Consider the following 25,233-nt stretch of genomic DNA (forward strand, 5'->3'; position numbering starts at 1 on the left):
AATGGATGCCAAACCCCATTTGAAAGCCCTTCCTGGTTCTCCCTTGCAAAGGAGCATTACAGGAATTACACTTGCTCCCCTGGAGAAGCAGCAGAAATTCATCCCTGCTGCCCACTCTGGAGAGCAGTGCTGTTCCCAGGCAAAAAGGCTCTGATGCTTCACGTGGAACAGAGATCAGAGGACTGTGCCAAAGGTGCAGAAATCAACTCCTGTACGCTGGGTTCTTTAGGAACATGCACACACGCAGGCAGGAGTTTATTAGTCCACAGACTTAACATACAAAAAAAATAATCTAAAAATCCCCCAAAACAGGGGTAGGTTCCCAGTTTTTCCTGCTCACAGATTAACGGTGCTGAGGGTCCTGAACAGGTCTCGTGCACTCCAGCTGGAGTGCAGGGCAGGAGCAGGATGTGCATTCGCAGCTCAGATTCAAACCTCTCACATACAAAGGGGCTCTGTACCTTTAGGCACAAGGCAACCAGGAGCCCTCTGCTGCCTCTGAGCCACATCCAAGGTCAGAGCAGCTGCAGCAGCTTTAGTGTGTGTGAGAGGGAGGCGGGCTCAGCAGATGCTAAGTACTGGCAGCACAGCCAGTCCTCCAGTTCAATGCTCCGCTCCGTGTCCACAGCCCTCTCTGCAAACTTCATCATGAGCAGGGCACGCTTCATGTCCACCCAGTTCTGAAGCACGCGGCAGAGGGCTTCTTCGTGGCTGAGGGGCTGCTCGGTGAGGTCTTTCCGCGGCCCCCAAAGCAGACACTGCAGCATCCGCTTCGCCTCAGTGATCCGCACACGCTTGATGGGATCTGCTTCCAGTAAAAGGTGTGCCAGCTGCTGAAGCCCCCGGGAATAGATGGATAGGCTGGGCAGAGCAGGAAGGTCCTCAGGGCTGTACTCCTGCTCCCTGAGGTGCACCTTCTCCTCAAAGGGGTTGGGCTGGTGCAGCAGCTCGTAGATGAGAATACCAGTCTGAAACTCATCGAACTTCTTGTACTGAGAAGCGGACACGATCTCCGGGGCCAGCCGGGCCTGACTCTTCTTCAGTTTGGAGTCTCCAGTTCCTGGCTTCTGTTTGGCTTTCAAAAAATTGCTGATGATGAGGCGGGGTAAGTGTTTGTCATCTTTGGCTTTCACGCAGCTCATGGGGGGCTTGCAGGGGACAAGCAGCAGGTTCTCCAGGCACAGGTCACGATGGATGATGCCGTGCTCTTTGAGATGCTCCAGGCCGTTGCAGAGCTGGAGGAGCAAGAAGCAAACACGACGTTCGTACAGCTCTGGCTTGGCTTGGTGCAACATCACCGAGTCCCTCACGAAGTCGGCAGTGGTCTGGCTCGGCACCTCTCGGGTAATGACCACCACACAGTCGTGCTCGCTGGCAGTGCGGGAGGGATGGAGGCCATCCCCAGGCATGCCTTTCCCTGCATCTGAGGCCAGCAGCATGCTGGAGGGGACAGAGGCCACAAAATGCCCACAGTCCTGCTGAATGTTGAAGTGGACTGGCACTGCAGGGCTGCAGTATGAAGCAGCCACCTTGGACTCCTGGGTTTTACAAATCTGTGAGGAGAGACGAAAAGATGAGCCTCATCAGTCAGTGGCAGAGACAGGGCAGAGAACAGAAGCTGAGAGATGGGTTCCTAAGCTGAGATTTCCTAAGGAAGACATCACTAACTAGAAGTGGGGTTCACATTGGTCCCTTTCATACTTAAAAGTATTCCATGGCTTGAGGATCTTTCTTGTTCTGCAACACCCCAGCCGTAGCAACCAGATGTCTGGGTTGCACCTCTGGGCATGCTTCCTTTGCCAGTCAATACATGGCATTTGCAGGAAAGGAGGAAGGTAGTCCTCCCATGAGTAACTCCTGGAGATTTTGTTCACTGCTGACAGCAGCAACATAGCTTTGACATCATCCAGATTCCCGCCTGCAACCCAAATGGCATTCTGCAGAGGGAAAAGCAAAGCCTGTGGCAGAAGATGTGCAGCCTCCTCCTCCTGCCTCAGGAGATCACTGTTAGCATTTGCCTGGATGAGGCCCCATGCAATGTGATGTGGCTGCAAGGGTGGCCCTGTTTGAAGTGAGGGAGCAAGGGGTGGACAGAGAACTCCAGCACTTTCTTCCCACCTAACCCTTCTCTGGTCCTGGAGCCACTTTCATATCTTTCTCAACCACTCTGCTTCCTTGTATCAGCAACTACTCCCAAACCCTGGATCAATGGCTAAGGGAAACCAGCAACAAGCTGTAGTTATCAGCAGAGGGAAAAAACACCAGAGAGAAAGTGGAAGCTAACAACAGGCTTGGAAATAAGTGAGAGTGCAGCAAACTCAAGGAAAATAAAAGCATTTTATAATCTAGACTCTCCTAAACCCACATGACTTTTATCTTCATTTTGTTCCGGATTTTAGCTTTATGACTGCATTAAAGACTAAACAAACTCAAACCCAGGTTTATTATAGGAGGATCCATTAGCTTATGGGGCCTTCTGGCATTTCTATTATACATGGGGTTCTTCCCCCCCCCCCCTTTTATTTAGCGATGTATTTATATCTCACCCACAGGAATCAGCAACAGGCTGAAACTCAGCATAAAAGGTTTCAAACCCTGGAGCGTGCCACTGCCAGTCACAGCATGTGTGCAAAATCAGGCAAGAAATCAATTTTGCCTCCGAGTTAAAATAAATGCAAGAATAGAGAGGAGCGGGAGAAGCGGGCTGCTTTTGTATTCCTCTAGCAAGGGTTTCAATCCAGGCATTTGCAGGTAATTCACTCAGCTGAGACCATACTGCGGAGATGGGGCATTTCAAATCCTTATTGTCCTCCCTTTTCTAAACAAAAATACCCTGCCATGACTGCATGCCTATTTTGTGGAAAGACAAGCTCTAGAGAGCTAGGCAGACTGCAGATTAGGACAGTGAGGTGCAGGAAGGTGCAGAAGGTCCCCAAAGGAGGAGGCCTTCCAGCCCTCTGTGGAACAAGCCTGCTTGTTCCTCCCCCCATAGGGAAGATGTGTAAGCCTTAGGAAAAAGGGAGGAACTCCTGTAAGTCTCTAGAGGAATAACTGCAACCAAAGAAAGACAGGGCGATCTTCACCAGCCAGCCATTCTTCGTGACTTTGGCTGTACCAGAGGCATATCCCATGCAACAAGCTCCAAGGAGGAGCCTGGGGCTGGCTTAGTCACACATCTTTTAAGGGGAGAAAGAAGCCAAGGCGTGGAGTGTATCTTGGCTTAATTCCTCTAAAGCCAGTTCATGTAACTCTGTCTCCTTCTAACTGTTTTATACACAGCTGTGTCTGCCTGTGCATAGCCCAAACCCTGGCTCAGCAGGCTCCTTGGCTTGAGTCAAATCCTCTGCCCACTTTGAGGTCTTGAAGCCCAACTTTAACTACAGGCCTGTGATCAGTTTCATGTCAGAAAATTATACCAGAAGCCAGGAGGGACAGTTAGGAATCGCCCAGCTGTAAAGGCTCACAGTTTTCTCTACTTCAGCTACCAAAAGGAAGGTGGCACACAGGAACATTGCAGGGAGCGTACTCATGCACATGTGCAAACACAGACATAACCTCACTTAATGCCGGTGCGAAGCACGACCCCGTTGGAGTGGTTCTGGCCTTGTTAAGGCACTCTGCAGTGTACCAAGAACGCAGAGTAAGCCCACATCACACACAGGGACTCCAGTGCCGTCCCATTAAGTAAGAGGCTGAAATGTGCTTTTTCTGCCTTGGCAAGAATTCATGCACAGCCATAGAGCTTAGCCTCTGAACCCCACCTAACATGGCAGGCAAGAGCAAAGAGGGGTGTGTGTGCCACAGGGAACCGCAGATTGAAAAGGACCACACAACTCTTAGGTTCCAGGGGGAAAGCTACGATGGATTTAGGTGTAACACACAAAAGAAGCTGCAGCTTTCAGTGCTGGACTAGGGGTATTGGTGCAAGATCCCATCTAACTCCATTCTGGTTATTTACAGCCCCCCCCCCCCCCCTTCGGGTTGACTGTACTTACTTTAGACTATGAACTGGTTTTAAAACATCCCCCTTGGGGTTCATAATAGTTGAAATGATTCAGCAGAGATTCTTTCTTTTTTCCCTTTGCTTAATGCATCTCTGACAGTGCTTTTTGGGGAATTACTTTAGGTTTTGAAAACAGCCTGAAGAGTAAGCAGCAATGAGATGTCCCTAGGGTTAAGTCAGAATAGAAATGAAAGGTTCTGTATTCAAACAGTAACATAGGTCAAGAGCCCAAAATCCATGGGATGTCCATGGAACAGGCTGGATAAGCTTACTTATCCAGGTTTCAAAGAGCTGAACTATTGCACCTCAAGTTTCCATTTCAAACGTGGATTTCACAGAGTTACAGAAAAGTATTTCAGACCTGACCTTACACAGCACGTCTAGGTCAGCCTCACATTGTTTAGTTGAGATCTGTAGTATCTTAATGCCTGTAGTTTCAAGATCATATAAGCACTCACATGGTTTCTGGGTCAAACCTTCCACTTAAAAGGCAGGCAGAGACAAAAATGCTGTCTTTTGAAAAGCCTTTCATCAGCTTGTGTCATCAGAGGCAAATGCCTCTGAGTTTACAAGGTAGTATTTGCACAAAGATATTTTTAGAGAGAAACTGGTTGGGTTTCAGACCCTACTACTCTGCAGCAATATGCATCTGAATGGCATTTGTTACAACTAAAACTACTCCAAATAAACCTTTGCAAGCAGCAAGGGGAAAACATCAGTTTTGGAAAGGGTTTTTGCTTGCCAAACTTCACCTGTGAGAAAGACAAGCAGAGAAAACAGGCCACTGTGTGCTGATGGTGCGTCTCAAAGGTATACCACTGAATCTGCTTCCCACTCTTTCATTCGCATCCATACACCGGAAAGGGGGAAAAAGAAGCTCAAAGGTTCAGTCCCAGCTCAGAGGACCCCCAAGCAGCCTTGGATCCTGCATCTCTTTGCATCATCCTCACAACTGGAAGATGAAGATATACCTGGATGCCTCCTGGGTTGGGGCTTACCTTCACAGCATAGGTGGTAGAAGGGTCCTTGGAGCAGGTGGCACAGTAATATATCGCATCCCCTGAGTCACAACAGGGCTTGTTGCATGCCAGCTTGAAGAGGGACCAGTTGTTCTCACTGAAGTGCAGCTCGTTCTTCTGCTCCCGCATGAAGCAGTCCTCACACTTGGCAACCAGGCGGCGCACGGACTCGGCGTACAGAGCCCCCAGCTTGGCATACACCCCCTCCTTGCTGTCAATATTGCTCAGGAGGTTGTGGAGCTGGAGGCTGGAGCCCGATGACACCTGGCTGGACACACTGAGCTGCGAGGAAGAAAGGGACTGGAGGTTTCTGCTGGGGACACAAGCCCCGGTGCTCTTACCAGAGCCTGAGCCCCAGTAGCTGTTTCCTTTGGAGCTTTTCTCCAGGGACTCAGAAGAGGAGAAGGCGCCGGGGCGGCCCCCCAGGCTGGCTGGGTGGATGAAGGGAGGCTCCTCTCGGAGGCAGACATTGGTCTCGGAGTGGCTGACATTCAGCCTGGGGCCGGGAGCATCAGCTGCTCTGCCTGAAGATGCCTGTCCTCCAAAAAAGCCATCTGGAGAGGACACTGTTCTGCTCACGGTCTTCTTCTGGGGCAGAGGGGGTGGGCAGCTGGGGGCAGAGGAGGGACCATCCTCAGCAGAGACAGGAAGGAAAGGGACAGGGGGAAACACTTGGTTCTCAGGTGGAGGAGGTGAGTGGTTCAGCTCAGAAGAGTGCCCTAGGAGACAGCGACACACAAGAAGATGCCATGAGTGTCCCTTGTGGGCTGGAAGCACAATTCCTCCTCCATGTCCCACCCACCCCCACAGGCTGCTTCTCCCAGGGTCCTGGCTGGGAATAAGGCAGCAAGCCATGTTACATCTAACCCCAGTGCACAGTCCTCACCTATTCATGACTGCAAAGCTTCACTGAAGGGGTTAGGGATTTAATCTGGTTTAATACAGCAGGTTTGCAAAGCAGGATGCAAGTGTCCATCTATCTCTCACCCTCCCTGCCCCCCCCCCCCCCCTTCCCCTATGAGCTGCACACACAGTAGTAAAATGCTAGTAGAGGGTAAATATTTAAGCTGTGATGTCATCCACAGGGAGGTAAGAACGAAGCATTCCGGATACAAGGACAATCTCTAAACAGCCTGAATGTTTCACCTGGGAGCTGCCACCCAGTGCTTCAGTGCCATAGCACGATAAGGAGATAGTGACTCACACTACACAGCTCCAGCCCTCCAGCTGTACCAGAGCAGCCCAAGGAGTATATTGAACCTGTCTCTGCCTTACACTGGGTAAGAGCCACTGAGCAAGGCTTGGGATTTTGGCAATGTCCATCCTCCTAGAAAAATCTGGCCTCCCGCTCACTGCCTGTGCCCAAGCTTATTGCCAGACCTCTGTGCTCAGAGGGCAGCCTGGCCCCACTACACACCACTAAACCCCAAGCAGCTTCACATTGGGCTGGGATAGCTGGCTCATTTCAGCTAGCTATCCCAGCTGTTTTCCTACCCTGGACAGACTGGAGACAGGTAATACAGTTACATGTCACAGAAGAAAGGGAAAGAAAAGGAAAAAAATGGATGATTTGACATTTAAATAAATAGCAATAATTTCAGGTCATGGAGACAGAATGAATAACGAGTGGAGGGGTCTGCAGGGGAAATTAAAAGAAGAGACATAATTATTTCAGGGAATTTTCTACGCCACTGGAATGACAGGCAGGACTCTTGATAAACTTGAGCTCTGCTATCATATTGCATGCAAGTGTAGACCTTTGAAGATGTATGGTGGGATTCTGCTCCAAGGAAGCTCAGCAGATAGTGGAACCTATTGCTTTCTTTGAACCCAGCTTCCAAAGCTGCAGAGTGGCAGCAAGCCATCCTGCTGGTGAGGGTTCAGATGCCAGCAGGCACTTCCTTACTCACAGTAGCTTTCTGCTTGCTCCACAGGAATGTCCTGGGGCAGTTTCATGTCAGTCTGAAGCAGGCACTTGTCTCCATCACAACCCTAGTGACTCACCAGCTCTCATGCACAACCTCCTTCAAGTGCAGGGGCTCAGATCCCTGAGCTCCCAGCCTGTCTGTCCTGGCACATCACATGCAGGCTCAAAGCCATACCAACTGTGCCAGAGCAGCAGACCCTGCTAGCTGCTCACCACCTGAGATCACAGATGCTGCCATGACCTGTCCTGGTCCTTCCTCACCAGAGTTTGGTAGCATGACATCCGTTTTCATTTGTCCCCTCCACTGCTAAGACTGGCTGTATGCTCCTGCTGCAGTACACCGCATCCTAAGCAGCAGTGTTGAGACACACCTGAGGAATGAGCAGCACCAATTTCACCTTCTGCAGATGATGAGTTTCCCAAGCAAGGCAGTTTTGACATCCCATTTCTGACAACATGCTCAGAAACAGCTCTGTGGAAAGTGCTGTGAATCAGCACACGTCTCTCTTGCTCTTGTTCCTGGGTGCTAAGCTATATGCCTCCTGTTGAGCGCCTGCTCCAGGTGTCTGCCTGCATTGTACACCCAGTCGCTCTCCAGTTTCAGCTGCTCTGTAGCTGCACAGTTAACTGTGGAGCTCACAGCTCTACAGAGATACATGCCCCAAGCTTTAGTGAAAGCCAGACATCTGCATCATACCCTGCCAGGACCTTGAGAACGATCCCCTCCATTAAAACCCTGTCAAAAGCCACAGGCAGGGATCGTTCAGCCTGGCATCTCTTGCCACTTCCAGTCCCAGGGGCTTTGACAGAGGATAGAGCCAAGAGAAATTCTTCAGTGTGCAGCCCAAGAGCAACTCAACAAAGGCATCTCTGCCAGGACATGCAGCTGAATCAAGATTTACTTGACAGAGTCTTACGGAACAAATGTCAGCACTGGAAACTTTGGCAAGTGGTCCACATGCCTGGCCAGCAAATGCTAAACTGCTCTTACCTTTATTCACGTGGTGCTGGGCTCTGCCCCAAGCACAAGCTAACTAATAAAAACCTTTCACAACTTTCCTACCATTGCTCTGCACCTTCAGCATAGAGTCCTTCTGCCTGTCAAGGGCTTAAAAACTCCCCCCCCCCCCCCCCTTTATATTTTACCATCTGACAGCACAGGCAATTAATTGGAGCTCACCTCACTGACTGACTGCACAGCTTCTTGCTTGCATCAGCAAGAAAAACTGCGTTTGGGTTATTCACTTAAAAACTCAACTTTCCCAAGATGAGCTGAAACAGTTGCTCCTCTTAGTGGAGGCAGAGACATTTTCTTGTCCAGTATCACTATGGACAGCAAATTGCTTCTGTGCCCAGCAAGTAAAGATCCAACACATGCGAGTTTTTCTTCCCCGGTACAATTTCCTGGCACAGTTTTACTCTCAGGCTCCAAGTTAGCGGTGGAAAAATGGAGTTTCCAGAGCCCTGGCTCTTAATTTTATTGCTGTGCATTGTTGCTCTTGGAAAGGCAGAACTTCCACTACACGAAGGTTGCTTTTGCAAAGGGAATATTTTCTGAGCTGCTGAACACGTTAGTGCATGTCTAAGTTACGCACTGATGAAAAAAGTGACTTCATAGTAAGTATATTTTAATCTCAGTTAAACGAGTGCAGGCAGATTTTTCCCCTTCAAGAAATAACTGGCAACACAATGAAAGGGAGAGATCACCTCTCACACAAGACTCCTCCTGGTACTCCTCAAATCTACAAAGGACGTTCTATGGTAGGGCTACCTGTGACCTGTGCAATGTATGAAGCACGAGCAGGATAATGACAACTGCTTTCAAATAGAGGTTTTATCCAGAGAAGAGGAGAGCTACAGGATGAATAATTTGGCACTTGCTAAATGAAAGAGGGAAAAGCCCATGATGTTGGCCTGACTCTGTCACATTCATCTTAAATGCATTAAGAGGCAGAAGGGTAGAAGTGGAAAGGTGAAGGGTTGCTGAGTGAACTAGGTGATTGGATCCTCGCGATCTCTGCTTTGAGGATGCTGCCCCAGCAGTGGGCCTCAGAATGGAGGTAACTCCTTCCTCAGGTCCAATGCCACCTCTCCCAACGGTCACTTACTGCCATCACTGCCAGTCTGTGTGTCTGAATCGAGGCTGTCACTGGAGCCAGCTGTGAAGCTGACGTGGACGCTCCTGAATGGTGGGCTGAGGCTCTCAGCAGAGCTGTTGCTGACCCTCTCCAACTCAGCGTTATTTGAGTTCATTTTCAGAGCATGCCTAGAGAGAGTGAAAAAGAAGAGTCAGAAGACAGATGGCAAAAGATACCCTGCACGCACCTGTGCATGAAGACTTGAGCTGAGAATAGCCTTGGTCTCTGCACATCCATGCACACCCTGTGCAGCCTTGTACCACACCACAGCAGCTCATTCCTGTGCACTTTTCTTCTTTCTCTGGCACCCAGGGATCACATCTCCCTGACACTGAGCAGGTTATAGGCTTGCAGCCCCTATGCCAACCCCCACGACAAACCAGTACTTGAGCAGAGAGAGCATGCTGAGCCAACAGCATCCAGCCCCAGTGTGTGACTTCTTTACCTAGCACCTGTGGGGTCCTGGACCACATCCCATCTTGGCTACCATCACAGGGAAGTGGGGACCCACCAGTGTTTGCCTTCAGTAAAGTTCTCAAAGGAAGAAGTGACATCACATCTCCCTTCTCCTTCATCCCTTTACAGAAGGGCAGATTGATGCTGGGTGTCAGAACCCAGTTCCTCCATGGTGGAGACTTAAGTGGAAGAAAGGTCCATCCCCAGCAGCTGTTGTCTCCTCAGTGCATCACAGTAACAACTAATCCCCTGAAAAGGAGAAGTGCCTTTGGAGAAAACAAGTGTCTGCCAAGCTCACAACCTACCATGCAGCTTTTAATGCAAGAGCTACAGTTTTCCATGCCACTTCTATTTAAATAATAAATAAACAAACCATAAATTGGGCTCATAACCTGCCAGGTCACAGTTCAGGTGATCAGTTGTAGGCAAGCAGGACTTTTTACTAAGATAAAGAATTTCCCCTGCATTTTCTTCATTTTTCCCTCCTTGGAAAACAACAGAAACTGTTGAAACCAGGCAGCACATCAGAGCACCAAGACTCCTCCCAGCTTGGTACAGTTCAGACTCTATCATCCAGCAAATGAATGCTATCGGTCCACGTTTTTTCAGTAGAACTGCCAATCTGCTGATAGAATTCAACACGTTGTTGATTAAGAATGTAAAAAGGTTAGTGGCAGACTCGTAAGAAAAGAAAAAGGACTTCCATCAGCTGTCCTGCGGGAAGGTATCCAGCGTTTCCTAATCAGGAGGCTGAATGGCTGTTGAGAAAGACAAACAAAAGACGCGCAAGGCCATTTTCTTGTGGCACCCTGTTCACGTGCACGGGATCCCTCCTCTTCCACAACCCCCAGGCACGGCAGATGCCACGAGCGACTTCTATTTGAAGACTGAAAACCATTTCGTTCCCCATCCAGACAAAGCACTTACTCTCATGTCCACACCACCACATGGAGAGCAGAGTGCATGAGAAGCCCGGAAGAACTGCCAGACTTCCTCATTTGCCTGAGCAGCCTCAGCCTAAAAATATTCAGGCGGTGATGAAAGCAAAGCTGTAAAAACCACCTCAGGTAGAACTCGGCAGAGACACTGGTCTTGCACCAGTGATGAATCTACCACTCAAACCTCCTGGGGATGATTTACAGAACTTTGCAATGCGCCACACAAGTGACAGTTGGAAAATAGAGACAGAGGGAAAGTGAGACACACACGCTGAGGGGTTTAGCTCTGTTATGATTGGTGCTGTTGAAAGCAACCAATTGGTCTTCAATTTTATATATACATATAAATATCCACATATATATATATATATAAAGATAGATGTTTATCCCATAACTTTCTCAGACGTTAAACTTTTAGTAATTTGGGGGTAAAAAGCACATGGGTGAACACCTGTGCAGATGCACTCTCTACCGGGCAAGAACCAAGAAAGCAATTGAACCCATAAGAAAAGAAGATTTTGCACCAGTGTTAGTCTCCATAAGAGGTTTTCTAACACACTCCGCTCCTTCCCCACCCCCCCCCCCCCCCCCCCCCCAGAAAAGGTGGTGAATTTCTGTTTCCTTCCCATCACTTAAACACAAATGCACAGATCTGCCTTACCATTCCCGCACTCAGAGAGAGATGGGACTTTGCTCGGCGGGGTCCAAGGTCCACCGCACAGCCACACCTATTCCTCCAAGCAACCTGGGCGCAACGCAGTGCCTGCCAGAACCATGCTGGCTGCTGCCTTTGCTGAGCTCAGCGCCGCAGTGAAGTTGGATGCACAGAGAGCCCCGTTTCCTCTCCGCGCCGCCGTGACTTATGTAAACTGCAGTTCCTGAATAGGCACACCGAAATAGAAATTGTTTGCCACTTAAACGACATCCTGCTCTTGTTTCAGATGTTACAGTCGGCCCGCTAATGCTGCCTGGAAATAACACTGCTTTACATCTCCCTCTTTTCCTACGGGCTGCCTGAAGCCTGGGCTGCAGCCTCCACAGATTGAAATACCGGCCACTATACCAAAGAATTACTGAAAACACTCGATGGGGTCAAACTCTCCCAGTTCAGTAAAATTCCACCCCAAAGCAGAACAGCCCATCACTGTGACAGCCTGCGGGATCCTGATTTACAGCCACCCCAAACCTCCTCTGCTTTACCAGCGTTCCTTCCACCATGCGTGACTACAAGGGCAGAGGTGGCTATAACCCTCTCTTGCTCTTTTCACCAGAGAAGATTGGAAATAAAGAGCATCAACCCATCTTAAACCTGAAAGAATCATTGGGATTGCCCCCACTGTAGCTTGCTAACATCCATGGGCTCCACTCCCCTTCAGAGAGATGTAGCAGTGCTTAATCTACCTCCATGTAAAAAAATCCAATCTCAGCACTTTAAATGTAAATGGCACCTTCAAAAGTGGCACCAGAGCCTCCTTCATGTGCCAGTGCATAAAAAACAGGTCACAAGAGTCAGCTCTCCCAACCTAGTTACCAAAAAAGACAGGATTTCCAGCTCTCAAAATTACTCTGGTGGCTTTAAATACACTACAATTACTCAACATCCTCTATGCAATATGCTGGCAAATTCAGGCAACCCTTCCCGTTCACTATTCCCCAGTTTTCTCATCCTAAACAATTCCATCCAGCTGGCTTTCCACATGATTCCCACAGTGCTGCCTAAAAATTAAGAAAGGTGGAAAATAGTGGTCTTGAAAAAAAACAAAGAAAACAAAAAAACCAAAACATACCCCAAACAAACAAAAACCCACCAGTGTGGAGTTTTGTAACGTTGCAGAGGGACCCGGATCATTTGCCGTGCCCCACATTGCATCTCTCGCCAGGGAGCGCTTTGCCTTTCCCACAGTTCATGTTCAAGCAGTAGCCATGTGTTTAATCTCACATTTCCTAATAGATTGGGGTTCTACCTGATGCTGCTGTGGGACTCCAGCACTGCTGACTGCACACCTTGCACTTCTCAGAGAGAGAGAATGGATAGGGGCACCAAAGCATGACTCTCCTAACTGCAGCAGACACATGTGCCTTGGGGTACCACCCCAGGGATCCTTCAGACTCCAGGCATACCTTTGGCTTGAATTTCCTGCCTGAGATTTGACATGGAGATTTGGTTACCTTCCAAAAGGGCAAGGGACAGGGAGGTCTTGAGTGGAGAATGCTCCCCCTTGCTCCATTTCAGCAGCCATCACACACAGCCTGTTGGCAGCAGTGGAGGATGTTGGAAAGCATCTCTCCCTTGCTCACAGACCTGATCACAAGGAGCACCAGCTCTACAGCCCCATCACAGGGGTTTCTGTGCCTGCTGTGCCAGCAGGAAGGGTCACTCCTCCTCAGCACAGATGGGAGGACCTGAACAGATAACAGAGATGCTGAGCTTTTAAGTCATGCAACAGGGGAAGGAAGCAGAGGAGAGCAGGGAACCACCCACACATCACCACAAACCAAACCACGGTCCAGGAGAGGTCTGGTGACAATGTGAACAGGACACCCTTCCGCAAATAAATGCGGGCAGAAAAAAAAGCCAGACTGCATTACAGCATCGAATACAACACATGGCTGGACATAATTATTACACAAGAGGAAGCACCGTTGTACCATATGCTTGTCCAACATGAAATGTTAATAATTACATCTTTCTCCTCCCTCCGCTGCTGTTTCTTCCAGCATCTTCTCCCAGATGCACAGGGCAGTTAAAAACCTGCATACAGCAGCTTACAACATCTGGGGCTTAGATTAGTACTTATCCTTATGCTACCCGCTGGCAAATGTTTAGAAACCAAAAATCGAGGTGAGGGAAAGGCAGGATTTTGAAACTCTCCTAGCTCTGTCCAGAGGACTGTGCAGCTCCTCCCTGTACCAAAAAGGTTTTATGTAGTGCAGGTTAAATTGAAACAAGGGTTTTCAGTCTGGAGATGCAATGGAAAATTCAGATAAGGTGCAGAATTAAGACAGTAGATGGGTCAAAAATTAAATCTCTGCATGCTCCAATGTGGTGAAGAGGACAAACCATCTCATTTCCAGCTCTGCTTTTTTAAGTGGTAAGAATAGGAACCACACAGAAAAGCAAATGACATTCATTTAAAAGAAACAAACTCTCCCAAAAGATGGGCTGATAAATCACAACCTTTAAAAAGATATCCACTGGCAGAAGCAGCGCGAGAAATTCCCAATTAGTTTTGGGCAAAAAAAAGCAACACGGGGAATCCTAAAGGTATATTCCCTCCCTGTCCTGGAGTGTGATTCTCTCTCCTTCTTGAGCCATATCCTCCCTTCTTTATTTTCTTTATTTGCTTATTTATGTATTTAAATAGACTCCACTCAATTTCTTATTTATTAATATTATTATTTACTATTTTTAAAGTAATAAATCTGGCTTGTCCTAGACAAGACAAGTCCCTGCTGTCATCTACTGTCATGGACAGGAGGGTCAGAGCTTGGGACACGGATGACTTCCGATTGCATCTGTAATTGCCACAGCAGCTCTATGTAGCCAGTCTGCTTTAGTTAGAGGTTAAATTCTGACACTGAGCTCCAAAAGAGAAATGGCTGCCTCAGGAATGGTAAGGAATAGGGAATATTCCATCTCAGGTGCTCTGTCACAAACCGATTCCTGGCAAATAACACACAGCACAGTCCCACCAGCCAGCACCACCTCCCCAGCAAGGAACAAACCTGCCTCTTTTCCTGGTGATCCAGTTCCCAACTTGGTTGTTTTTTTGTAATGCTCTTGTGATCCCTCTGGCAAAAAGCAGCAATGGCAGCAGCAGCACTGTAACATGCAGTCTTGGCATAGCTCACGCTCATTTGTGTTTTCAGTGACGGCAGGTGTTGGGATGTGCCGTGCTGTACACCTTTGTTACCCCAAGCAAGCACATTCAGCATATTTCAGGAGCTATCTGTGGCGCTGCCTTTGGAAGCTGGCATTAATTATGATAAAAACAGCTCAAGAGCCAACAGTGTGAGATGCAAAACAGCATCGCCCTTTCCTTCCTTCGAGGCACATGAAATATATTACCATCAAGGCTTTGCAGGCTAGAAGGAACTGTGAGGATCATTTAGCCTGACCCTCTGCATAAGAGAAACATAAATTTCGGCAGAGATTCATTCCTCGTGCCAAGAAATTGAAGGCCACGCTAGAGCATTTCACAACAAAGAATCTTTATATCATCATTGCACATACAAGTCCTGGGGATCCCAGTTCCCCTGGTGAGCCCTTTCCTTAGCCAACTATCTTCCCAGCTTTTGGAAGAAGACCAGCCACCATCTTCCCCTTCCAATCTCTTGTAATGAAGCTCACTTTCCATTCCATTTCAGACCACACAAACCTTAAATATCTATAATCTTTCAAACAAGCAGGAAAAAAAGATTGTATGAAGAAACAGCTGCAAGAGGTCCCCAGTAGCTTTACATAGGATGAAACAGGCATGAATTCATTACTTTCATTTTTTGTGCCAATTTTCAAAATCCCTAGAATCATTCCTTCTGCCATCCTAAGAGAAGCTTACTTCAAAATCAGGGTTTCCTCAGTGCCTGGCAGGAATTTACCCTCTTAAAACTTTTTTCCTTTTAATTGTGAACAAAACAAAATATACAGACTTGCTTTTTCCTTCTCTGCCTTGAAACTAGCTTGAACACACATGCACCTTTTCTTTAAGATAAGCAATTAAGTTTAATTAGGAAAGTCAATCAGGCAGGCTTCATTTTCCAGCATGCAATCAAATACTTTGCTGCGCCTTGAGATCTAGAAGAAAAAGGATGGTTACATGACTTCCCTGCAGCTGACATGAACCCTGATTTCCTAAGTCCCAAGTCCCAAGCCCCAGGACTGTGTCACAACCAGGTCTACACTGGCTTCATCTCCATCCACACCTAAAAGGAGCCTTTCCAGCTGTGCTGAGGTGCTCTGTCTGTGTCAGAGACTGCATAAGCATAACAGAAGTATTGGTAGGTCTTCCATTACAGGCAAGGACATACCCTCAGACTGCCCCAGCCTAGGAGAGTATGGATATGTCTCAGAGTTATTGACCTCCTCCCTTCTTAAGGCATTTGGCTGCAGCCCAAGAGGACCAGAGGAGATGTTCTCCCAGCACCACATCAGAGCCATGTCATGACCCAAAGCTACAAGCAATGACTGCCCAGGGTAACACAATCCTGCTATGGTGATTTTAAGCAGTTGTGCATGTAGCCATCCCTCCCACCATCACACGCAGGTAACAACACCCTGGTTCCTGCATCGACATGCTCAAAGAAGCCACACTGGAGATGAAAACAAGAGCACCCTCAAAGCAAACAAACAAAGCAACCAGCTGGCTTTTCACAGCTTGTGAAACCTGCCATCTGATGAAACTGCTGCTCAGGCTGGCGGTGCAGGGGTTTGGTAGCCGGAGGGAGGGCTATGCTCTTTAAGTAAGGTGCCCCACGGCTCAGCTGCAGCTATTAAGGTGTTTAGGAGGCAAATACATGCAGCACAACACATGGCCTGCAGCCACAAGGGGTAACAATGCCATCACCTACCTGAACCACCTGGCAGGGTTTATGCCAGGGATCCTGATCCTGACCATCGATACCACTTGTTCCCTGACCTTAGCTTCCCTGCCCATTTTCACACAGGCTTTCTAGCACACAGATGCTTTCAGCATGACTCAGAAGCAGCATTACAGTTGGCACAGCCTGATCACACCAGGAGCATGAAACAGCCCCTCCAAAGAGAAGAAAATGCTCCACGCCCCTCAGGACAGACTGTCATAACTCCTTATGGAAGACAACAGCAGGGCATGCCCCTGCTTTAGAGCACAGCTGGTCCAAGTCACTCAGCCAAGGGGACACCCTGACATATCAAGGAGCCCCTTGCCTCCATTCCCAGCCCTCATGAAAGCAGAAAGGAAACTCCAAGCTCTGACAGGGAAGCATCTTTCCCCCCAGTCCAGAGAGGGCTTTCTTTCCTCTGTGAGTGGAAGGAGGTCTCAGCACTGCAAGTGGAAGATGCTGCTGGGAAATATATTGCTGAGTTTGAGTGCCACCACCTTTCTGGCCTACCCAGTGACCTCTGCTCTGCAGAAGAAAGAATGAAGTTCTAGAGGACTTTCTCCAGGCAACTAGGCATTTCCTAAATGACTGCTCCTCAATAGCATCATCTCATCTCTGCTAGGTCACTGGAACACCTCAGGTGACAAATACAACCCCAAGCCACAGGCTGATAAGGGACAACAAGTGGCAGCAGCCATGGAAGAAAGTTCACAGGATCGAAACGAAGCACATCTTACTGCTTTCTTTGCTTTTAAAGGCAATAAAGCTCATCTGTGTGCTCAGTTGCTTGTGGACTTTTTCTTTCCTCTGACTCTAGCAGACATGCAGCATCACAGAAGCCCAGCATCAAGGAGAACTAAAACCTCTCATTCATCTTTTCCCTTTCCTTGAGGAACCTAGTTTGTTCACCACTTGGTCAACTGAAAACACTAGTTCCCTGGGCTAGCTAATCTTTAAAACACTGACAATTCAGTATGAGAACAAACATAGGATGGGCCAACTCAACCACAGTCTGAACCTGGAGGTCATGGAGGCCTACACATAAGCTTGACCATGGACTCCAAGAGCAAATGCTGAGTGCACTCGTGACTCATTGACATGGGTGCTCTCCTCCGAGCATCCATCCCTTCTTCTGTGAACTTCTACATCAAGGAGCTGAAGTCACATCTGTTGTGCAAGGCACAGTAGGACGATGAAACTGGAAACACACAATAAAGCAAATACAGGACACCACAGAATGTGAGATGTGTCCCTCCCCAGCATGCACAGACAACCTAGTCCATTAGTTGCATGGAAAGGAAATAAATTTTTCTTTGCCGATTTTCTTTTCCTTTTTCCCCCCCTTTTTTTTGGTGACACACACAGCTGCAGACAGTGAATGAACACAAAGTATCGGAAGCCTGGGTTTTCAGTTGCTTCACAGAGCTACTTCCTTCCCAGATGGACAGCTCTCCCTCATTCACGTTTGTTTTCTAGGGCCTGCGGTGGCCCTGTGTGCAAACCTCACTTCAGGAGAGCTGGGAGGGGAAGGCTGCCTGAAGCCAAGCAGCTCCCACACACTGTGAGCGCATGTGGGGCAAGCTCCAGTTACCTTCTTGCAGGCAAGGAGCCCTCCCTGGGAAACTGCATCTTCAAGAGTTAACCTGGAAAGCCAGAAGACATTAGAGCCAAACTGAAAATGAAGATTTCAGAGCTATTAGCACCAAGAGAAGTTTTCCTGTTCTACCTACAGTAGCTGCTCACAACCCCAGATTTTCTACCCTATTCGATGAGAAGGAATTGTGCCGAGACAGAATGAAGCTGACCTCAGAAACACCAGCCATCCTGAGTGCAGACCTTGTTCTCATTTGAATATTGGGACCCAAGGCTGCACGTTGCAGCCCTGAAGGGCTTTTGCAAATGCATACAGCATTCAAACTGGGACTTGCAAAGATCTGACAGCTTTTTGGAGTAAAATGGTAAATAGTTTTTCAGCCACGCAGTCACCTCCCACCCTCCTTAAAGCCCACCTTTGAACAGAAAAGGAAGACAAAAAAGAATGGGAAGCATCTCCCGGAAAATGAATCCTTGCAGCAAACATCCCTATTGCAAGTGGTTAATAGATCAGCACGCACACACTCACAGAGCTGTACCTGGACTGCTTTTTCGGCGGCGGTGGTGGTGGTGCAAACTCCACTCCATTGCTCTTGTCCTTAGGGAAATTAAAGGAGAAAGATGATGATTTGCTGATCCTAGCCTGATTCTCCAGCATCGGGCCATCATTCACAAGGTCAGCCCCAGCTCTTCCATTCTCAGCTCCCACTGTCCATGGGTGGGTTGAGAGCTCCTGCTCTTCCTCCTCCTGCTCCTCCTCCTCCTCCTCTATCCGGCACTGCTTGGTCCATGTTGGGGTGAAGTATTTCTGCCTCCTGTCATAGGATGAGCCTGCCAGGGCTCTGCTGGACTCCTCCACAGAGACCCCATTGACATGTGTGCACAGAGAAGGGGATGCCCCAAAGGTGCCTGTATCCGTATAGCTCCTTGGCAGCAGCTGAACACCAGCTCCATCATGGCTGTTGTCATCACCAAGCCTTACCGGGGGCACACGGTTCCCATCGATGCCCAGCTGGCCATTTCGGGACATCTTTGGGGGAATGGCTGGGCTCTCAGCAACTGAAACCTTGGCAGGAGCTGCCAGATGAAATCTGGTGCTGTTTTCACTTCCAGATGCTTGAAAAATCTCTCCGTGCTCAATGGCAGGCGATGAAGTCCCAAAATCAGGGTGGGAAGTGGGGCTGATACATGGCCACTGAACTCCCACTGCTGAGTCAGGGCTGCTGAGGAATATTGTCTTGTGATCATCCTCAGTGTGTGCTGTCATTACAGTTATCTTGGCTGCCACCTGGCCAGTGGAGTCCTGGTATTCCTTCTCACCACCTAAAGCCCAGCTGCCATCCCTCCACATCCCATCAGCTTGCTCCTTGCCAGTGCTGCGGGCCAGCTTCTCTGCTTTTGCCTGTCCTCCACTAGTGTTCAGCAGCACCTTCTTCCTCTTGGTGCTCTCGGCGTAGATGGGATCACTGCGGGCTGGCTCAGCAAGGCAAGGACGCTGTGGCTCAACCAGAGCCTGCTGAGGGGCGCTTGAACCCTCAGGCCAGGGGCCTTTGGTGACAGAGGCCTCTCCAGGGAGAGGCGAGTCCTCATCCTCTGGGGACAAAGCAAAGGCAGCTGTGTTGCTGCTCACTGTGCTCTCAGGGAGGGCAGCAGGCTCAGCATGGAAAGCCAGCTTTTTCCTCTCTGAACACAGGGCATAGGGGAGGTGATCACCCTGATTTTTCGTGATGCAGAAGGCCACATTCACAGCTCTGCACTCCTCGTCACTGAACTTGACCGCCCGGCCACTTGGCCTGGGAATCTCAGGAGCATCCCGCTGTCTCCATCTGCATGGAGCAGAGCCATCCTTCTCGCACCGGGTGCCCTTCACCTCCGAGCAGCGTGGCTCCCGTGAGACAGGGTGCTCTCCGTGGCACTCCGTGATTGAGCAGTACTCGCCCCCCTCACTCTCAAAGCTGGAGGAGAGGTGACCACAGTCACCCTCCAAGGGGAGCGCTGCTCCTTCTGTGGCTTGGGAAGAAGGGTTTCTGTTGGGGTTTGCGCTGCTTCTGTCCCTTAAGGCAGACAGACTAGGGCAGGGGGCATGATGCGGCAGGGCAAACTTGTCTTTGGCTCTGTCTTCCTGCTTGCCCACTTCACCCACAAGCACCAGGCTGTGGATGGAGACATTTCTCTCCACGTGACTCTCCAAGCTGCGCAAGCCCACCATGGAGTAGCTAGGAGGACAGCAAGACAAGCAGTCGCTGGGCGGGTTGTGAAGGAAGGGCTTTCTCACACCTCCGTTGCCAAAACTGTCAAGGCAGACCCGCTGTGCATCTCCTGATTTCAGAAGGAGCTGTTTGCCAGAAACCATGCCCCAGCCGACCTGCATGGGCCAAAGAGACAAGTGCACTGTCAGGATGTGCATAGGCAAAATGGAAGAGAAATTAATATAAAAATAATAATAATAATAAACAGCTCAGCTCTGCAAAAAAGTTCTCTGGCATTCATCATCTGTTTTGCTCTGTGCTCACCAATAACTACTGCCAACCTTTTCTACTTAACCTACACTTGTCCTATTTCCTGGACCATTTGCAGTCGTTGCATTACCATCAATGGCAATGCACTGAAATAAGGCACTCTCCTTTCTCTTTCTATGGGTTCTGTGCCAGAAACATGTCCAACGTGTCATCCTCCCTGTGAATCACTGTGCAATTAGGGGAAAAAAAAAAAAAAAAAAAAAAAATCAGAGGGAAGGAATATTTGCACCTCTCTCTGCTTATTTTCATTTCATTTCACAGTGCTGGAGTGGAACTCCAGAGCACAGACACAGACTATCACAGGTTATCCTGGGATAGCAACTTGGCTACACTCAGCACCAAGGACTGTGAAGCAGGTGGGGAAATATATCCAAAATCTCTTAATTTCATAGAATTATAGAATTAGTTGGCTTGGAAGGGACCTTAAAGATCATCAAGTTCCAACTCCCTTGATACGGGCAGGGACACCCTTCATCAGACAAAGCTGCTCCAAGCCCCATCCAACCTTGCCTTGAAAACTGCAAGGGATGGGGCATCCACAACTTCTCTGGGCAACCTGTGCCGGTGCCTCAGCACCCTCATAAGTAAAGAACCTCTTCATTCTATCTAATCTAAATCTACCCTCTTTGAGCTTGAAGCCATTACCCCTTGAACTATCACTACATTCCCTTTGTACAAAGTCCTTCTCCAGATTTCTTGTAGCCCCCCTTGAGGTACTGGAATTAATTATTATGCATTAATTATTGAAATTAAGGTACTGAAAGGCCACCAGAAAACAAGTTTGAGGGAGATCTATCCTGCTTGCCAAGGGAGGAGTTGGGCAAGGCAGAGTGCCTGATTTGTGCCTGCAAAATAACCCCCCCATACCAGGGTGGCAGAGCCCTCTCCCATAGCATGACACTCAGCCTGGTGACAACTCTGCACACACAGATCGAACCCCACCAGTGATGGCAGCCTGTGCTCATGTGCCCTGTACCCCCAGAAGGAAAGCAAGGTTGACCAGTGGGAGGCTAAGAAGAGAGCTGTGAGTTCTGATACCCCTCTGGGGCAAAGGTGGGAGACAGAGTACACCTACATGACGGGCAGGGTGACGCAGCCCATGTTTCACCGGGCAGTGCTGTTATCAAGTGGTCAGGGATATGAACCACCCATCTGGATTGCAACTCAAAGCACTGGGGTTGGCAGCAGTGCTATACCCAGAGGGCACTACTGCTCTAGCAGAGCTTGGGACCCCAAAGAGCTGGGCTAGGAAGGTAGGGCACTTTCTTCCTCACCCGTGAGGACCATAGATCTAGTTAGCACTGTCTGCAATCAGACAGGGCTTCTTTCCAGTACATCTCCCCAGGAAAATAACTTTAACCTACATCCTCATTTACAATCCGGAAGTACCTAAAAAACAACACATATTTAAGCTCCTCTGCACATGCTTCATGAGTAACAGCTCATTCAGCTTCAGCCAAAGGTACTTTGACAAGCCAATATATGTCTTTAAAGACCTGAGTCAAGACCAGAATTAAAAACAAAGGGAAGGAAATGGTTTAAACAGATATTCCTAGCACTCCTGAGGGGAGGTAAGTACAGGGAAGTCATGTTTGACTGGATTAATCATTACCTGTGACAGATCTGCATTCATATTCACGTCCACCCACGAGTCAGAAACATCCGAGTTTATCATAGTTGGCTTCACGGCAATCGTTGGCTTTGAGAAAGGAGAAGTGTTTACACCTTCGTCTTCCAATGTGGGGCTCTCAGGCTTGGTCCTAACTCCATTCAGGAGCACAGCACAAGCTCCCACATCTGGGGGTGTTTGCGGCCAATGGGAACTCTTTGGGTTGAAGCAGTTTTTGCAGGAGCCGGGCTTCCAAACGTGTTCCACAAAGTCACTGCACGCAGACATCTTCAAATCCTCGTGGGTCAGACCGAGAGCCCTCTGCGTCTTCTGCACTGTCCTCCGCCGCTCATTTTGCATTTGCTTCCCAGAGCCACTCTTAAGGATCACCTAGTTACCTGAAAAAGTACAACACTGTCTGATTAGTTTGGTTATGCCCCCAAATGGGAAGATTTTGAGTAAGACAGGTGATAATTACACTTACTCTGCCTTACACAAAGGCTTATTGTTTACAAGGCTTTTCTCACAACTTAGCTAAAGCCCACACAATCACTTAAAAAGCCTCAACTTCTAAGCAGAGCTCTGTAATAGAGAAGACATCAAGCAAGCAGCATTCCTATGTGATTTAATTCCCTGTTTAATGAGCATGCATAACCAGCCTCGTGCAAGGTTTAGATCAAGGGTAAAGGAAAGAGGTCTTGGAAATAGCTGTTCACAGCCCCACAAAGGAAAGCCAGGCAGGAAAAATTCCTGTCTCCAAAGTGACATCCTCCCTCTGGAAAATAAAAAAGATTGGAGATACAAGGACCAGAATCAGCGACTGTGTAACCAAGGGGACAGGCAACAACCTTCCTTCACCCAGAAGCACCACTGTGATTACTGCTGTGAGACACAAAGGCTTCTCTCCCACCCAGTGCAACGGAGAAAGGCAATCAGCAAGGCTGGGGCTGGCACTGATTTGAGCAAGTGCCTGGCAGAAAGCTCTTATCTGGTTTGCCAGGAGCCACAAATAACAGTGTCAGCTCGCTGAAACGATTCATTGTCTGCAAGAGGAGAAACGTTTTGCTCTTGGATTACTTACAGACGAGGATCCCTTCCCATCTTCCTTCCCCAGGAGGAAATGCCCCAGGAACAAGACATTCCTGCATTCCTGTGCACCCCCTCCCCACATGGCCAGGTCTGACTGCACTTGCCAGTAGCTACCTGGAGCTAATAACTTTGGAGATACTTCAGACAAGGACTCCCACAAAGCTCCATGGATTAGGGAAGATAGGAAAATGCAACTAGATGAGGGAAATTGCAGCAGCTGCTATAGGTGTCAGGGCACACAATTTCCCTACCTGGCTCCAGAGCTCTTCTCCCCCTAACCAACTTCAGGTCATCATCTCTCAGCCAGCTGACCCCCATGCAAACTGAGACTCCTTCCTCGAGGGTCTCCAAGCAAACAGGCACTTTTACACCCCAGTCCTGATGACACAAGAGTAAAATTTACCAGCCTGCTCCTTCAGCACTTCCTCCCTGCAGGTATACCACCTGCAACACCACCGTAGCCACAGACACCTTTGCACCTCTAAACCAACCTACACTTAAATGAAGCCTCTTGCCTCTGGGCTCGGAGATGCCCTGGCCAGCCTCTCCAACAGCCACCTTATCGCATGGAGAAAAGAAAGGATACTTGTAAGAGTATTCTGTCTTGGTGGGAGAGCCACTGCCCCACAAGCATCATCTGAATTCAGATGCTACCTTTGGGAAGAGAGGCTTTGATCCACTACCACATAAGTGCCTGCAGAGTAGTTCTGTCTGGCAGGCTGATAAATTAGAATCCGTTTCATGAAAGAGCAGAAGCAAGAGGGATATGAATGGGATTCACAAATCAGACTGGTGCATGCCTCTTTCTTTTTAGGGAAGAGGCTGTTTCAGACAGGCTTTACCATGGACTTCAGAGTCCAAATGAACCAAAGGGCAGCAAATCAGTCTTGGTCATACCCCAACACCTTCAACGACATTATTTACAGATAAAGCACCTTTAAAAAAAATATTCTTTGTTTCCTCTCAGATCTATCAGGGAGTGTCCGGCATCCCCCAAAACTGAACAAGTGTCCTGAGAAGAGCCAGCCCCCAAAAAAAAGAAAAATCAAAGGGAGGAAAGCAGGGACCCGAGCCAGAAAAAAAGAACTCTTCACTTCTGGTTTAATAATCGGCGCTGCCAACTGCCTTTTAAAGACCGGGATTTCCCTTTCTGCAGCTAAGCCAGCCGTTGCCTCTCGCTGCCCAGACGCCGGGGCAGGCGGCGCGGTGTCCTCACACCGGAGGGGCAGCCAGCACGCCGCCGCCCGGGAACACCGGCTCGCCCCCCCCGCTGGCGCCGAAAGCCAGGAGCTGGGTCTGAGGCACCCCCGTGCTCCGGGACACCGGCGAGGGGCTCATACAAAGGCTACCTGCTACCTAAGGTAGAGATGCTGGCTGCAGCACAAGGATGCTCCGGCGAGAAAAAAACCAAACCCCCACGCCAAACGCCCAGCCCAAGCAGCTCTGGCTGCCGGACGGCCCCGGGCGTCCACTAGGACTGGGAAAAGTTTACCGGGCAGGGCCCAGCGGGACTCCCGGGGCGGGCGGCTGTGCCGGTCGCGACCGGTGCGCGCCTCAGCTCGGCTTCACCCTCCCTCGCCGCCCTCCGCCCGCATACTCCGCCAAGCGGCAGCGGCGGAGTCCCTCCCAGCCCGGCTTTGTCCCGGGAGGCGGTGGCCCGGTGCCCACCCCGGCGCGGCGCTGCCTTGCTCACCTCTCACCAGCCTCCCGTGGCGGCGGAGGAGCTCGCCCCGGCTCCGCTCCTCGCTGCGCCCGGCCACGGCCGCCACCGGGCGAGTGGCAAGCGGGGCCCCGCGTGGGTCGGGGGCAGCGGCCGCTCCGCCCCGTCCCGCCTCCGTCCCGCCCCTTCGGGGCACGGAGTGGGCCCGGCCCGGGCGGGCGGCACCGCTCTCAGCACACGCGTGTCCCCCAGGCACAAAGCGAGCCCTCCCCGCCCCGCCCCGCCCCTCCGGAAGGAGCACCAGCGGACAGCTCTCACCGGCGGCATCCCCCGAGGGTACCAACCCCATCGGAGGGCGCGGGCACCCACCTACCCCAGCAGCCCCGCACGGACCCTATGGGGTCCCACGCCCCTTGCAGGGGCACAGCCAGCGGGCGCACATGCTCCCTCCCCAACACTCCACACCACGCTTGTTCTGGACCCAGCTGGAAGATACGGGGAACTAGAGCATTCACTCATCCTGCACGAGCGTGCCAGGTGAAGTTCAGCCCGAGGGGATGCTGTGGAGAGAAGTTTGCGGGGATGGAAAGCGGGATTTGACCCCCACCGTGGGAAAAAATGCAGACAGCATCTCGGGAAAATCCCAAAATCCCGTTGGCCTGCGGGGCTGGGAATCATGAAAAGGGAGGGGATGAGATTTTG

The 25,233-nt window shown here is 49.8% G+C and overlaps 1 protein-coding gene across 2 annotated transcripts; it reads right to left on the bottom strand.

Annotated features, from left to right (window-relative positions):
• Window positions 1-221: 221 nt before the first annotated feature.
• PRAG1 (PEAK1 related, kinase-activating pseudokinase 1) lies at window positions 222-24,691 on the bottom strand. Of its 2 annotated transcripts, none has more exons than XM_062637546.1 (6): window positions 24,572-24,691; window positions 21,786-22,180; window positions 18,194-20,019; window positions 9,058-9,215; window positions 5,002-5,741; window positions 222-1,553 (listed from the first exon to the last, which is right to left on the bottom strand). In XM_062637546.1, the coding sequence occupies exons 2-6, from the start codon at window positions 22,140-22,142 to the stop codon at window positions 516-518; spliced, it is 4,119 nt and encodes a 1,372-aa protein (XP_062493530.1). In that variant the 5' UTR covers window positions 22,143-22,180; window positions 24,572-24,691; the 3' UTR covers window positions 222-515. The 2 variants fall into 2 exon arrangements, with proteins under 2 accessions (XP_062493530.1, XP_062493531.1); XM_062637547.1 differs by having other exon boundaries at window positions 24,540-24,590.
• Between the last annotated feature and the right edge of the window lie 542 nt (window positions 24,692-25,233).

Source organism: Pezoporus occidentalis, unplaced genomic scaffold, assembly GCF_034315485.1.
Source record: "Pezoporus occidentalis ecotype Australia unplaced genomic scaffold, CSIRO_AGI_Poc_V1 ctg53, whole genome shotgun sequence".
In the NCBI taxonomy this organism is placed as follows: domain Eukaryota; kingdom Metazoa; phylum Chordata; class Aves; order Psittaciformes; family Psittacidae; genus Pezoporus; species Pezoporus occidentalis.

What these genes read in the sequence shown, in the direction of transcription:
- PRAG1 (XM_062637546.1), bottom strand. Translation starts at nt 22,142, where the DNA reads ATGCAAAATGAGCGGCGGAGGACAGTGCAGAAGACGCAGAGGGCTCTC. An exon ending in TGAATGCAGATCTGTCACAG is followed by an intron (nt 20,020 to 21,785) that starts GTAATGATTAAT and finishes TGGCCCATGCAG; the next exon opens with GTCGGCTGGGGCATGGTTTC. An exon ending in CTACCACCTATGCTGTGAAG is followed by an intron (nt 1,554 to 5,001) that starts GTAAGCCCCAAC and finishes CTCTCCTCACAG; the next exon opens with ATTTGTAAAACCCAGGAGTC.